Raw genomic sequence first — 16,120 nt, 5'->3', positions numbered from 1 at the left:
GAGGAGGCTGCATTTATTATACAACAGTAAATGTCATGGAGTCTAAATTATTTGTAGATGAAGTAGTCAACATACGTTATTGTCTACCTGCTATTTCATAAAAGCCCTCTTTTATAGATGGCATGGGCAAGTGGTCTGGGAACACAAACAATGCATCAAGAACCACCTTGTGAATTGTGTGGCGGACCATGTTTTTTCTTATGTTCTGTGATGTGTGGGACTTTCTAAATCATGTCCAAACATTTGTATTTGCTAAGTATAGACTCCAATAAAGTTGTAGGGGCATCTCAGTGATTATCAAGGATACAGGATGCATCTAAACTCAATTCGGAGTATCATGGAAAACGGTCTGAATACTTAGGTACCATTTATTTCAGATTTTTATTTCCAGTAAATGAGAATACATTTCTGAAAACTTTTCATTTCTCAAATTTTCTTTGACATTGTGGGGTATACTGTGTTCATTCATGTCAAACATTTTCTTTTAACATTTAACAATTTAACAATTTTAACAATTAAATCAATAGCACAACATAATGTGGAAAAAGTGTTGAAAATGTTGATAGACTTTCTAGATCATCTCTTACCTGTGGTTTTAAACAAAAGCAACTCTCATAATAATAAGTAAAACTTCCAATAATGAATGTTATTATGGCACATAAATACATTCAAATTCATGTGCCATTGATGTCTGCATAAGTATAGTAAAGGATGAATCCTGAGCTGGACCTTAGTAAAACTGATTCCTGTCCAATACATATCAGAAATAATAATTATAATAAGGAAAGGTATTTTGATCTAAAGAACATTTATTCAAACTCACAATTTGGAGGAGGGAAAGGTATCCCATGCCCACGTTGTCATAGTTGACCTTGGCGTTCATCCAGCGCACATTGTCATTCTGCGCTATTAGTTCAAAACATTCAGTCTTGTTATTTACAATGTCAGCTGGAAACCTCTCCTCAGAGGTCATGTTGAAGCAGCGATAGAATTTCCCAGCAAACATATTGACTCCAATGATGCTGAAGATGAGCCAGAAAATGAGGCAAACCAGGAAAACGCTAAAGATGGAAGGAATGGCCCCCACCAGAACATTCACTACAACCTGTGGAATGGAAAATTATGTGTCAAAATAGGTGAGAACCTAGGTGAGAATTATTTTGAAAAATCTATATTTATAGGAAATCTTGTGTGTGAAACCTCTGTGTGATGAAATGACAGTTGGACAGATTTGAACTATTGCTGCAATGTATTATGTGGACCAGAATTGGACCAGGTTAGACCAGAGTTGGACCAAGATAGACCTGAGTTAGACCAGGTAAACCAGAGTTAGACCAGATTAGACCAGAGTTCGACCACTGTAGACCTGGACAGGCTTGATCAATGTGTGAAAGACTACTCACACACCTTTATTCCGTCAAATCTGGACAAGGCTCGGAGGGGAAGAAATGCCCTTAATGGTCGAAGGTCAGAGTAGCCCAAGATGTTTGCCATTAAGTTGACCAAAGACACCTAAGAGATGTGGGATATGAACAACAACACAAGATAATCTTTCTCTAAGAAACAGAAACAATGCTTAGCGTATCTAGACTGTATATTGATTAAATAAATAAAATGTATTTTATGACAAGTGGATTCACAGCAAAGGTTCTGTTTTGACTTACATCCAAAATCAGGAAGTCCAGCCAGCACCATGCATTTGTGAAGTAGGTCTTGAACCCATAAGCTGCCCACTTAAGTAGCATCTCAAAAACAAACACACAGGTGAAGACTTGATCAGCATATTCCAGGATGATTTTCAAGGTCCTGCGTTGTTCAAAGTGTATGTCTTCAAACACCTGTAAGAAGTTGAGTACAAATATTACGGACAGTTGTTTCAAGGTATGTAGGTATTTGACCTTTGCGCAAAGGAGACAACACTCTCTCACCAGAGCTCCACTACTCATCAGAATCATGAAAAGGATGAAAGTCTTGAAGTAGCTGTGCTCCACAATGAGAAAACATGTTTTCCGGAAGTTCCACCAAATCTTTCCTTTTCCCGTGGTGATGTCAAAGTCAAGGCATGGACATCGACCGATGCATTCTACCAGGGATTTAAAAATAGGCATTAAAAAAATAGGCAGAAATAGGCAGAAAATGTGGCCACAGATAGGGCTGGAGATCATAGATTCCTGAGAACAATGTGAAGTACCCAAAATGGACACTAGATGTCTTGTGATTTATAACATAAATACCTTGAAAGACGACAACATTCCGATAATTAACTAAAACAGAGTGCCAGCAATACCGCCTTCCCCAACAAAATAAATATGTTAGAGGGGATCCTCTTACTCTCGGTCCAGCAGTTCTCCAGGCTGGTGGGGTCTACCTCTTCCTCCTTTTCCATCACTTCAGAATGATTGACCCCTGTGACGCAGATTGAAGAGCCATTGTCCACCGCTAACTGCTTTAACTGTAGTGGGAGAGACAAATAGGGATTACAGAAACAGGTTATCAACAATTTCATGCATTTGTAAGAAAATCTCTAATAACAATTGTTTTTTAAAAACACACTGAATTGTCTTTATGATGAATTGAATTATGCAATGAAATGGCGCTGTCAATAATTAACCAAAATACTGATGTAAAGTCTGATGTTGCATCTCACTAAAGCATGCAATTTATTAGGTTGCATAATAAATAATGAGGAGGAAATCTTTCCTAATATCCTTTGCTAAACTACAAACCCGATTCCAAAAAAGTTGGGACACTGTACAATTGTGGATAAAAACAGAATGCAATGATGTGGAAGTTTCAAATTTCAATATGTTATTCAGAATACAACATAGATGACATATCAAATGTTTAAACTGAGAAAATGTATCACTTTAAGGGAAAAAAGTTGATGGCATCAACACATCTCAAAAAAGGCCATGTTTACCACTGTGTGGCATTCCCTCTTCTTTTTATAACAGACTGCAAACGTCTGGGGACTGAGGAGACAAGGTGCTCAAGTTTATGAATAGGAATGTTGTCCTAATCTTGTCTAATACAGGCTTCTAATTGCTCAACTGTCTTAGGTCTTCTTTGTCGCACCTTCCTCTTTATGATGCGCCAAATGTTTTCTATGGGTGAAAGATCTGGACTGCAGGCTGGCCATTTCAGTACCCAGATCCTTCTTCTATGCAGCCATGACATTGTAGTTAATGCAGTATGTGGTCTGGCATTGTCATGTTGGAAAATGCAAGGTCTTCCCTGAAAGAGACAACATCCGGATGGGAGCATATGTTGTTCTAGAACTTGGATATAACTGTCAGCATTGATGGTGCCTTTCTAGATGTGTAGGCTGCCCATGCAACACGCACTCATGCAACCCCATACCATCAGAGATGCAGGCTTCTGACCTGAGTGCTGATAACATCTTGGGTTGTCCTTGTCCTCTTTAGTCCGGATGACATGGCGTCCCAGTTTTCCAAAATGAACTTCAAATTTTGATTTGTCTGACCACAGAACACTTTTCCACTTGGCCACAGTCCATTTTAAATTATCCTTGGCCCAGAGAAAACGCCTGCGCTTCGGGATCCTGTTTAGATACGGCTTCTTTTTTGACCTGTAGAGTTTTAGCCAGCAATGGCGAATGGCACGGTGGATTGTGTTCACCGACAATGTTTTCTGTAAGTATTCCTGTGCCAATGTTGTGATTTCCATTACAGTATCATTCCTGTATGTGATGCATTGCTGTCTGAGGGCCCAAAGATCAACGGCATCCAGTATGGTTTTCCGGCCTAAGTTTGAGATTTGTAAATTATTCCATTCCTTTTTTACTCACAATTTGTACAGTGTCCCAACTTTTTTGGAATTGGGTTTGTACTCTGCTTTATATCAGTTGATTATAGTTTGTTTATTATAACAGGGGAATTTAACATCCACATAGATAAAAGTACGGACAATAATGCCAAATAACATTTTGCACTACTTGACACTTTTGATCTGACTCAACATGTGAAAGAGCATACACACACTCAAGGCCACATTCTAGATCAGGTTACCTCTTAAGGTCTCAATATTTCCTCTGTCATGGTTAAAGACTTGGCCCGGTCTGATCATTTCTGTCTTTTTTTAAAATACTCATCACTAATATGGAAATTTTGAACTAAGGTACATTTGGAAATGTCTGTCTTTCTATTGCCGGGTATGTAAATCTTTACTTGATTGTGATACACATGTCTGTATAATATCAGAGGATTATTAGGTACTTTGACAATGTTCTCCTGCCTAGACCAATAAGGGTGTCAGTCCTTTTGTTCCCTAGGAATGTGGCCCTTGGGGGGGGAAGTAAAGTCAGTTGGCCCCTTTAGGTAAACACAACAGTAAACATTATGGCAGGAAGGATAAGGTGGGGGGGGGAGCCCTCCCTCTAGGTAAAACTTATGTGACACAAGACAGATGGGCAGCATCTTACCACTCCCCTTTTAACTGTAATAAATACGAACTGTTCATGTATTAAATTAGAGACTCCTCGGGTTGATTATTTTTGTAAGCGTTTGACACGTCTCTCTATTTGCAAATAAGCTATTAATTGTGCAAGGGTATTTTGTCTCTGTACTTCCTCCTTTAAGAGTTCTGATCAATGAAATTGCCATCACCTCACCCTGAATGTTCCAGTAAACTCTGTTTCTGTAAGTTTATGGAAGCCATAGCTATCTCTCCAACAATAAGTGCTGAGTCAGTTGATGTTCTCCTGGATAATTTAAATGCCAAAATATTGAATGTCATGCATCGTGTTGCACTGGTAAAGGTAAAGAAAACTATGAGCTAACAGAAAACACCATGGAGAACCACCATGATGGTAAGCGCCCTGAAAAGAGAATGTAGGAAAGTGGAACATATGTGGAGTAAAACTAAACTTCTAATCAACTATGACATCTATAAACAAAGCCTTGGTAGCTTCAACTATGAGTTACACAGGGCCAGACAGCAACATTTATCGGGAATGATCAACAAGAATATCAACAATAACCGCACTCAATTTGTCATTGTCGACAAGCTTACAAACCCAATAAAGCAGATAGCATCAGAACTCATGTCTACTGTGAAATGTATTGAATTTGCGTGTTTCTTTAGTGAAAAAAGTATAAGTATTAGACGGAACATCAGAACTACACAGTCTAACAAGGACTCTGTACTGTCACCATGACCACCAAGAAGTAACTTGGTAATTATGTCGCAATTTAATTGATCAAAAATCAAAAATCCCTAGAAGAAACAGTTCGACATCTTAAAGCGTCCACATGTTGTCTCGACACACTGCCATCAGACTTTTTTAAAACAATTTTTAACTCTATAACGGTGGACCAACAGCAAATAGTTATTAGCTCTCTGCAATCAGGCATTTTCGCAATGTCTCTAAAAACAGCTGCCACTAAGCCCCTATTAAAAAAGAGAAAACTGGATTAATCTATAATGAACAACTATAGACCTGTATCAAATCTCCCTTTCATAGCCAAGATCATTGAGAAGGTTGTCTTCACTCAACTCAGCAATTTTGAGACCTCAAGCCGTCTTGTAGACAAATTTCAGTCAGGCTTCAGGCTTCTGGCTACCACAGTACTGAAACGGCCCTGATTAAAGTTTTAAATTATATATGGCTGAATAATGATTCTGATTAAATAACAGTCCAGGACAGTTGATTAGTTCAGATCTTATCTAGATGGCCAGAGTTGCTTTGTCACCATTGGTAATCATGAATCTGATAGGGTGGCTATGACATGTGGAGTTCCACAGGGATCAGTTCTCGGACCGCTTCTGTTCAATCTCTACATGCTACTTCTGGGCCAAATTCTACAGAACAACAACATTAACTACCACAACTATGCCGATGATACTCAAATATATATGTCCCTCGAACCGTTTGACAATAGTTCAATAGTGGCTGTGTCACTGTATAGAGCACATAAATACTTGGATGAACCAAAATTGTCTACAATTAAACCAAGATAAAACTGAGATTATTGTGTTTGGCAACAAAAATAAAGTATTAGTAAAGAGCTGGATTCTCGGGCCTTAAAAACCAGGGATCAAGTGTGTGATACACTCAGAAATCACATTTAACAGTTATATTAAAGCGGTCACCGAAACAGCATTCTATCATCTAAAAAATATAGCCAGAATAAAAGGCTTGGTGTCCCAAAAAAAACAAGAGCAGCTCATCCATGCTTTTATCTCTAGTACGGTTGACTACTGTAATGGCCTCTTAACTGTAATCCCCAAAAAGACTATAAAACAGCTGCAGCTCATTCAGAATGTTGCTGCTAGAATCTTAACCAGGACCAAAAGAACAGAGCACATCACTCCGGTTCTTAAATCTTTGCATTGGCTTCCAGTCAGTTACAGAATAGATTTTAAAGTGTTGTAAGATTTCATCACATAACATTCAAAGTGGAAATGAACCACTTTGGGGGGCGTTGAAATTCCATTTTGGGTCTCTGTATCAGGCTCAACACACAAACTGGTTTTCACCCTTCATTTCTTTCAGTTTTCTTCATACATTTTTTGAATAACCAACCAGCCATATATCATGGTCTTCACGTATTAGCACTAGAAAACTGATTACTTAAATCATCTAGCTAGCTAGCAAGGCAAACTCAATGACAATATGATCTGAAGGAATGTTGGTATTTCAGTTTTAATATAAGCCCTTAGAAAAAGTGCAATAATCCAGACACCATTCGGAACCACCACCGATACTACTCAGCCAAACCGGAGCTAGCACTGCGTTATATGAAAATACGCAAAAACATATACCTTTTATGTGCTCTATGCACTAAATTTTATTGTTTTTTCTTTAAATCAAGACTATTTTGTTCAAGCAGATTTGAGAATACGCACATGAATGTATGTTACATAGTGGATGGAAGCCTAATCTATAATAGTAGCTGTCCAAGCTATCCATAATCGCAGAGTGGCTCTGAAAGGGCTGTGACTCTGAAAGGGCTGTGACTCTGAAAGGGCTGTGACTCTGAAAGGGCTGTGACTCTGAAAGGGCTGTGACTCTGGACACAGCCCAGATGCATTTATTAATTATTACTTTGAAAGTGTAATCCTCTGAAAGGACTGTGACTCTGGACAAAATGTGGCCACTGGTTAAGCATGATCTGTATTTATAATACCCATAAAGAAATAATAGGGGAACTATATACTAGGGGAACTAGGCTATATACTAGGGGAACTAGATATTTAGCTTTAATATTTTTTCATGGGGACCCTGCCTCAGTTGTAGTAATTAAGTTGAGCAGTGTTTCCTTCGGGTGAGATTTAGAAATCCAATAATAGCCTTGTGTGTTCGCTTTGCAAACCATACTGCGCTGGTGGTCAACATTTCCATGTCTCTTCATTCAGTTACATGGTTACTGTTAATTTTTTTTAAATGTCAATGCATTGGTACCTCGGTATGGTCTTTAACATCCTTATCAAAGCCGTGTTCGTCGTGATCACCATTTTCTTTCTTCTGCTTCCCGACAATAATCTGGAACTGTTTAATGATGTAGACTTTGGTCCAGTTCAAGCCCTTGGTGATCCTCCTGACTGCAATGTGCAGGTTGCTCCTCTCCCTGTCCCCCTCCAGATCCACCATGTTTTCCCCCCTGAAGGAGCTCAGCAGCAAGGCCATGAAGAGGTTCAACAGCTGTGGAAGGATGAAAGAACACTTAATCACTCAGTATTTGTAATTATTGTCCCATGTCCTTAAACCAAGGCAGTAACATGATTTGTCGTCAAATATGTTCAGTTATTAATACTGTCACTCAGACAGTAATCGTGTGATGTGACCTGACCACATGGCAAGTAGCTAACAGTTTTGGATGTGTCTGAAATTATTCATGGATTGCATGTTTTGTCTCAATACTGTCTCAATGTTCATCTACTCAATGCATCCTCAATGGGAGCTGTGGATGGTTTGGACTGAAGTCCATTACATAGGCTTGAAAACATTATACCACCTTTAAAAAAAAGCTAATATATAACAATGTCAACAAATTGATTTTAGATGCAGTATAATGTTTACTAGTTAGTAAATGTTGAGGGGATGCCACCAAGCTTTTGCAAGCTCACATTAACATGGATAACAATTCCTGACTGACTTTGCTAGGTTATGATAACGTTATTTATCTGCTTATTATTTGCTTACATTGGCAATGTTGTGGAATTTCTAGTGTAATTTAGACAAAACGTTACTCAGCCCATGTTAAAAGTCTTCAGACCCTCTTCACCTTCTGGTAAACAATATGGCTGCAGCTCTTTTGAATGTTTGTGATCATGGCAACAATGTGACCGAGCAACAGAGGTGCAATACAGAGATGTCTTCACTTCACAACTGTTAGAAGTGCCCACCCATTGTAAAATCCATCACTCACCACTAGGTTACCAATGACTATGACCATCAGGTAGAAGATGAGACACCTGCCCTGGCCGGCCACCTCCATGCAGTCCCACATGGTCTCGATCCACTCGCCACACAGCACCCGGAAGATGATGAGGAAAGCATGGAAGAAGTCATGCATGTGCCACCGAGGCAGTGTGCAGTCTTCAGAGATCTTACACACTTCATCTGCATAGCTCTTCCCAAACAGTTGCATGCCCAATATAGAAAAGAAAATGACGATGATGACCAGGAGCAAGGTGTGATTCCCCAGGGCCCTCATGGAGTTACTGGTGATCTTTAGCATCCTCTTGAATGCAGGCCAGAATATGGAAGTCTTGAAAACACGCATCTGCCCCCAAAACATTAAGACATATTATTCATGTTACTCCTAATATGGATTAAGCTTACTGTAGTTCTGCAAAATAAAAAAAAAGATAGTTTCAGTGCATACAATTGGTGTTAAATAGGAGGTTCATCATTAAATATCAAGGTTTTATTCTTTTAACATACATCTGTGTATTTTACATACATATGCACACCAGAGGATGTACTTCCTGCGGCAGCTGAAAAAGTTCAACCTGCTAAAGATTATGATGGTGCACTTCTACACTGCCATCATAGAGTCCATCCTGACCTCCTCATTCACAGACTGGTACGCTGCAGCCACTGCCAAAGACAAGGGCAGGCTGCATCTGCTCTGCAGAGAGGGTGATTGGTTGCAATTTCACAAACAGACCTCCAGGGCGCGGAGGCGAGCGGCAATGTTTGGGGCTGATCCCTCTCACCCTGGAAAAGGACTATTCAGAACTCTCCCCTCTGGTAGAAGTCTGAGGTCTAAATCAGGACCAAAACCTTTCGTCACAAGAAAATATTATTTTCTACAGCAGTAGGCCTCATGAACATGCCACCAGAACCAAATTGACTATAGACCGTTCCCCAGACACACACACAACCCTCAACCGGACAAATCTATAAAGCTTTCCTACATACATACACAACCCTCAACTGGACAAAATATTGCACCTTACATATACTTCAGTTATTTTGTAGTAATTTATTTACTATTTTTATGCTCAGTACACAGTTCATATTTGTTTTTTCTTCCATTATTCCTTTTGTATAAATTGTTGTACCAACAGCCAGAACAAATTCCTTGTTTCTTGTGAAACTTACTTGGCAATAAATCTCTTTCTGATTCTGATGTGCTTTTTTAATGTCAATACATATTTAGGGGGCCAAACAACGAAGTTGCTGGAACCCTTTTATGTTTGTACGTTTATTTTTAATTATTATTATTATTCTCCAGGGCCATTTTCAGAGGTCCATAGCTCTTGGGGGCGCTATAAACATCACCAATGTTTCTCACGATTTTGCTGTTGATCAAAACACACTTAAACGACATTTCCTCCGAAACAGCTGAATGGATTTGGATGACAATTGGTGTAAAGGACGACTGGACCATTGTCTTTAAAATGTTTCTGGTGGATTTTCAAAATATGCATGTGTGCTATTTCAGTTATTATAGATCACAACCCAGTGAGCCTATTCAGTCTGTCAGGCAGCCCTGTGGTGTTGTGGGAACATCCCGGTCCTTCGATATTGTGACCCCAGTTCGATTACCTTCTCAGAAGTTCAGAGTTCTGTATCTCATAAATGCTTTTCCACCAGGTGCTTATCAGCCTTCACACAACAAAACAAATGTGAAATACCATGATTTTCATTTATTTGCGAGAATAATTGTATTACGTGACACTTTTATGCTGTTATTGTTTTCCAAAGAAAGGAACCAGCCATGTAGTGATTGGAGTCAATGATTTTGTTATAAGTAGGATGTATAGCTTGCCATCTATAATAATCTTTGTACTACAGTACACTTTAGTTCCGTTACAAACGTTTTGTTGCCAACTTTATCTCAGCAAAATGTTTATGGCTGGAGTCAAATTTACATTTGAAGAGGATAGAGAGCTGTAGGGGCCACCTGTAGCCCCTGTGGTGTAGTGGGGACCTCCCTGTTCTGCAATATTCTGACCCTGGTTCACTTCCCCTCTGAGAAGTTCCAAATATTGTATTTCAGATATGTATATCCACTCTGTACTTTGCACCCTTCACACAACAATATACACTCACCTAAAGGATTATTAGGAACACCATACTAATACTGTGTTTGACCCCCGTTCGCCTTCAGAACTGCCTTAATTCTACGTGGCATTGATTCAACAAGGTGCTATAAGCATTCTTTAGAAATGTTGGCCCATATTGATAGGATAGCATCTTGCAGTTGATGGAGATTTGTGGGATGCACATCCAGGGGACGAAGCTCCCGTTCCACCACATCCCAAAGATGCTCTATTGGATTGAGATCTGGTGACTGTGGGGGCGATTTCAGTACAGTGAACTCATTGTCATGTTCAAGAAACCAATTTGAAATGATTCAAGCTTTGTGACATGGTGCATTATCCTGCTGGAAGTAGCCATCAGAGGATGGGTACATGGTGGTCATAAAGGGATGAACATGGTCAGAAACAATGCTCAGGTAGGCCGTGGCATTTAAACGATGCCCAATTGGCGCTAAGGGGCCTAAAGTGTGCCAAGAAAACATCCCCCACACCATTACACCACCAACACCAGCCTGCACAGTGGTAACAAGGCATGATGGATCCATGTTCTCATTCTGTTTACACCAAATTCTGACTCTACCATCTGAATGTCTCAACAGAAATCAAGACTCATCAGACCAGGCAACATTCGTCCAGTCTTCAACTGTCCATTTTTGGTGAGCTTGTGCAAATTGTAGCCTCTTTTTCCTATTTGTAGTGGAGATTAATGGTACCCGGTGGGGTCTTCTGCTGTTGTAGCCCATCCGCCTCAAGGTTGTGCGTGTTGTGGCTTCACAAATGCTTTGCTGCATACCTCGGTTGTAACAAGTGGTTATTTCAGTCTTCTATCAGCTTGAATCAGTAGGCCCATTCTCCTCTGACCTCTAGCATCAACAAGGCATTTTCGCCCACAGGACTGCCGCATACTGGATGTTTTTCCCTTTTCACACCATTCTCTGTAAACCCTAGAAATGGTTGTGCGTGAAAATCCCAGTAACTAAGCAGATTGTGAAATACTCAGACCGGCCCGTCTGGCACCAACAACCATGCCACGCTCAAAATTGCTTAAATCACCTTTCTTTCCCATTCTGACATTCAGTTTGGAGTTCAGGAGATTGTCTTGACCAGGACCACACCCCTAAATGCATTGAAGCAACTGCCATTGAAATTGAACAGGTGTTCCTAATAATCCTTTAGGTGAGTGTCTATCCCCTCTGTAATACCATGATTCTCATATGTTTAGGAGAAGAATTGTTTTACGTGACCCTTATATACTGTTATTGTTTTCCAAAGACACAAATCAGCCATGAATTGATTGGAGTCACTGTTTTCATTCTAAGTAAGATGTATAGCTATTAGCTATATAGTCTTTGAGCATGACTACTCTTGAGTTCCGTTAATAAATGTTATTTTGTCCACGTTATTTCAACAAAAATGTAATGGCTGAGGTAAAAGTTGCATTTTGCTGTTTAAATAGTGTAATGATTAAAGACAGTCTGCCACATAGAAAACCAGGAATTGAAACCTGCCAGCCACAACAATATTCATCCCTCCTAATAGGATTGCCTGGTTCCTTTTCTGGTTTCAAGGTATATTTGTTTTGTTTTGATTTGCTCTCCTTCGATTGGACATCCTGACTACTAGCGGCATTGGGCATTTTTAAATTACAGACATTTCTCTAGTGAGAGCATGCAGTGAGATGCTTCCTATGCCCCGCTTGGCCCCCTGAAACGCTGCTCGCAGCTTTAATTGTTTTATGTTCTGGTGTCATTTTTTTTTTGCCTATTAAAATAACAATGATACAGTGTAGACATTGTTAATGTAGTAAATTACAATTGTAGCTGGAAGCGGCTGATTTTTATTAGAAAATGTATGTAGGTGAACAGACTCCTTCAGCAACCATCAGTTCTGTGTTCCAATGGCACATTGTGCTTGCTAATCCAAGTTCATCATTTTAAAAGGTTAATTGATCATTAGAAAAACCTTATGAGAAAACCCTTACATTGAGTGTCTGGTGCATCAGCAATTGTGGGGTCAATTACAGGCAAACTGTCTCTAACCAGAACAGAAAGAGGAGTGGGAGGCCCCAACTGAGCAAGAGGACAAATACATTAGAGTGTCTAGTTTGACAAACAGACACTCAAAAGGACCTCAAAAGCCAGCTTCAATATATAATACCCTCAAAACACCAGTCTCAACGTCAATAGTGAAGAGGTGACTCCACGATGCTGGCTTTCTAGGCAGAGATGCAAAGAAAAAGCCATATCTCAGACTGGCCAACAAAAAAATAATGTATAAAATGTACATGGGCAGGAGAACTTGATCTTGAAGAAGCAAGTCTCTCACTCCACTTTGCAATGCCATGCCATACCTGTGGGTGGCACTTGATTGGAGCCAATTTCCTCCTACAACAGGACAATGACCCAAAGCACAGCTCCCAACTATACAATAACTATTTTGGGAAGAAGCAGTCAGCTGGTATTCTGTCTATAAAGATGTGGCCAGCACAGTCACCGGATTTCAACCCTATTGAGCAGTTGTGGGAGCAGCGTAACTGTATGGTACGTAAGAAGTGCCCATCAAGCCAATCCAACTTGTGGGAGGTGCTTCAGGAAGCTTGGGGTGAAATCTCTTCAACAAATTGACAACTACAATGGCAAAGGTCTGCAAGGCTGTAATTGCTGCAAATGGAGGATTCTTTGTTTGAAGTACACAATTATTATTTCAATAAAAAATTATTATTTCTAGTCAATGACTATATTTGGTATTCAAACTCATCTTATGTTTGTTTTAAGGAAAACAAGGAAATTTCTAAGTGAACCCAAACTTTTGAACAGTAGTTCATATACAGTTCCTTGAAGAGGAAAGTTTTGAGTGAGCAACAGAAGTGTTTCATTTGCAATGGTCTCTTAATTTTAACCCTTCTGTTTCTCACTCAAAACCTTTCTTTTCGAATTTTTGGGAAAGGAAAGAAAAAGTTGCAGTGGTCTTTAAATTGTTTCCGGAGCTGTATTTGTTATTTAACTATAAAGTTACCACAGATTAAACAGATAACTTTTTAATTACCAAATTGAAGAAGATACTTAAATCAAGCTTTTATAGAAACGTATTGATCCACCACAGTGGATTTTCACTGCTCAGTTCCACTAAACAAGCGTATTCTAAACTGTGGGTGAAGGGAGTCTCACCAGACGGAAGGTTCGGAGCACAGACAGACCCTCAAAATCAGCCAACAGCAGCTCAATCAAGCACAGGGCCACAATGATGCTGTCCAAGATGTTCCACCCACTCTGGAAGTAGTAATATGGATCCAAGGCAATTACTTTCAGCACCATCTCTGCAGTGTAGATCCCAATGAAAACCTGTATAAGAGGTGTGGGGGGTATTGAATAACCTAGAAAACTGTGTGCCGTGAAACTGTGCAGATCCTTATGAACCAAAATGATAATTTTTTATGGTATCCTTGTCAGGGCTACCGATATTTTGAAGGAGTGCAGCATCATTGAAGAAGGTAACTCACCAAGTTCCCAAAGCTCAGGACCTCCTCAAACTCTGCTGTCATTGGGTAATGTTCTAGGGCAAGGAAAATTGTGTTGAGAATGATACATATTGTGATGCCCAGGTCCACGAATGGGTCCATCACTATGAGGTACATCCACCTCTTGAAGGTCACCCAAGGCACACAGCAGTTCCATTTCAAGAAGATGTCTGAAAACTTGTACCAGCAAGGGGAGCAGGGCTTCGGATCCACCTCCATATCTGTTGTAGAAAAGGACACGGATGCTGTTTGTCAAGCTAAACATCAAAGTACAAAACTAGGATGCTGCTTATCATTCTTAACATTGTAGTAATGATCTATGTTACTGTTTTTCCAGCTAAACATCAAAGGAGAACACTAGGGTGTTCCTTTTCAAGCTAACATTGGAGTAACAGACTATGATGTTTTTGTCAAGATAAACATCTGAGTATTATTTTCATTTTTATTTTGTTGCTTACAGGAGCTCATTCGAACACAGATATAAGAATCAAGGTCCTATACATATCCAATCCCATCTCAGTTCCAAACAATGATTCCTTAGGACTTTTGGTTTCTTGTATATTGACTTTGATTTGTGACAGTTACCATCCATGTCATCTTGGTTGTAGACTCTGGTTGAAATGGGTGTCTTCTTCTGCTGGCCTGTAACTTTCATCTGTTCTTTACTCTCTTGGTCTTCACTGGGCCTCCTCAGCACAGCAGAACACTAGACCAAAGAAAAACAACATAAACCCACCTTCTTCAAACAACAGAGCCTTGTTGAGCTTGACCAAGTTGGTTAAGTATCATAACACCCACAGAGGCTCAAATTCCAAGCATTTTTTTCAAACAGCTCGAACAGAAAAATGACTCAAAGCAATTTACATAGACAGAAAGTTGATCACACATCAGAGAGTTGCCTTGCTGACCTCCGCCTTTTTCCGTTCCATCAGTTGCTCCATGATCCTGGCATACTCCGCCTCCTTCTCTTTTGCCTCGGCCATAGTGGCCTCGTTCTGCTCTGCATAAGCCATGGCCACCACAGCCAGGATGAGGTTGATCAGGTAGAACGAACCCAGGAAGATCACCACCACAAAGAAGATCATGTAGGTTTTCCCTGCCGAGCGAAGAGTCTGAAGAAAAAAAAAAAACATAAATAAATTAAAAGAGTACATCTTAATGTCATTGATATCATAAAATACTGACTTTTATTTCATAGGACAGCCATAGGTGCTATAGGCGTAGATATCAGCACATTTTACTATTAGCTATTTTGATAAATCGTACATTTCGGAAGTTGGAAGCATATGACGTGTACTTACCAGCTGGAGAAGATTTTCCCAGAAATCCTTTGTCATGAGTTGAAACAGGGAGAGGTAGGCCCATCCAAAACTGTCATAGTTTGTGTATCCATAGTTGGGATTTCGACCAGCCTTTATACATGTGTATCCTGACGGACATTCTCTATCAAAAGTCCAAGTTGCATGACAAATTGGAATGAGAGTTTCAAAAAGTCATCATTAAAATATATGAATGCAAATTATTTTCACCGTATTTATTGCATGGTTAACAGAGACAGGGCATCTTGGGAAGACCAGAGTTTAAATCGACCCTCAGATTAGCTCAGGTCTCCCCATGGAGAGCCGTGCATCCAGGGCCAGCCCTCCCATTAGGCAAGATTAGGCAGCCGCCTAGGACCGCATTGAATTTTAGACGGCATTTCGACAAATGGCTGACGTCCTCCGGCACTCCTGAACGGCAGCACCGCAGCCACCAGCTCGATTGCAGTTCCCGCCCTCACCCCATTCGCGCTTCTCCGGTAGTTCACTCTCACTATCCTTGGTAGCAAGAGGCCACTAAATGTGTGACAGACACACATAGCCAAATACTCCAATGCTGTCTGATGCATGGATTAAATACCTCCATGCCTGGGAAGGGCTTGGTGTGTTTGATTAAACTTGGGGCTCGAATTGTTTGTGGCTCACATATTTCCTTTGTTAAAGAAAAGGGCAAAAGGGAATCTAACAAGCTCTAATGTGTCCGCGAATGATAAATATGGGGATATTGATTGATCTCTATGATATTCTGAAGCTGAGCAGCAGCCTATAA

At 40.0% G+C, this 16,120-nt stretch overlaps 1 protein-coding gene across 3 annotated transcripts in view; it reads right to left on the bottom strand.

Moving 5' to 3' along the window:
• LOC105023359 (sodium channel protein type 4 subunit alpha B-like) overlaps window positions 1–16,120 on the bottom strand; it is a 44,563-nt gene that overhangs the window by 8,645 nt on the left and 19,798 nt on the right. For 2 of the 3 annotated variants that reach the window (XM_020051024.2, XM_010892493.5), the window contains exons 9-20: window positions 15,334–15,475; window positions 14,941–15,144; window positions 14,618–14,738; window positions 14,015–14,253; window positions 13,683–13,856; window positions 8,391–8,747; window positions 7,424–7,663; window positions 2,332–2,452; window positions 1,929–2,083; window positions 1,665–1,838; window positions 1,408–1,512; window positions 824–1,105 (exon numbers count right to left, since the gene is read on the bottom strand). In XM_020051024.2, the coding sequence (XP_019906583.2) occupies window positions 824–1,105; window positions 1,408–1,512; window positions 1,665–1,838; window positions 1,929–2,083; window positions 2,332–2,452; window positions 7,424–7,663; window positions 8,391–8,747; window positions 13,683–13,856; window positions 14,015–14,253; window positions 14,618–14,738; window positions 14,941–15,144; window positions 15,334–15,475 (2,314 nt within the window). Of the gene's footprint in view, window positions 1–87; window positions 136–823; window positions 1,106–1,407; window positions 1,513–1,664; window positions 1,839–1,928; window positions 2,084–2,331; window positions 2,453–7,423; window positions 7,664–8,390; window positions 8,748–13,682; window positions 13,857–14,014; window positions 14,254–14,617; window positions 14,739–14,940; window positions 15,145–15,333; window positions 15,476–16,120 lie in introns of all 3 variants that reach the window. The other variant, XM_013135924.3, reaches the window with a different exon arrangement.

Source organism: Esox lucius, chromosome 11, assembly GCF_011004845.1.
Source record: "Esox lucius isolate fEsoLuc1 chromosome 11, fEsoLuc1.pri, whole genome shotgun sequence".
NCBI lineage: Eukaryota > Metazoa > Chordata > Actinopteri > Esociformes > Esocidae > Esox > Esox lucius.
This window is presented reverse-complemented; position numbering and strand designations above follow the sequence as displayed.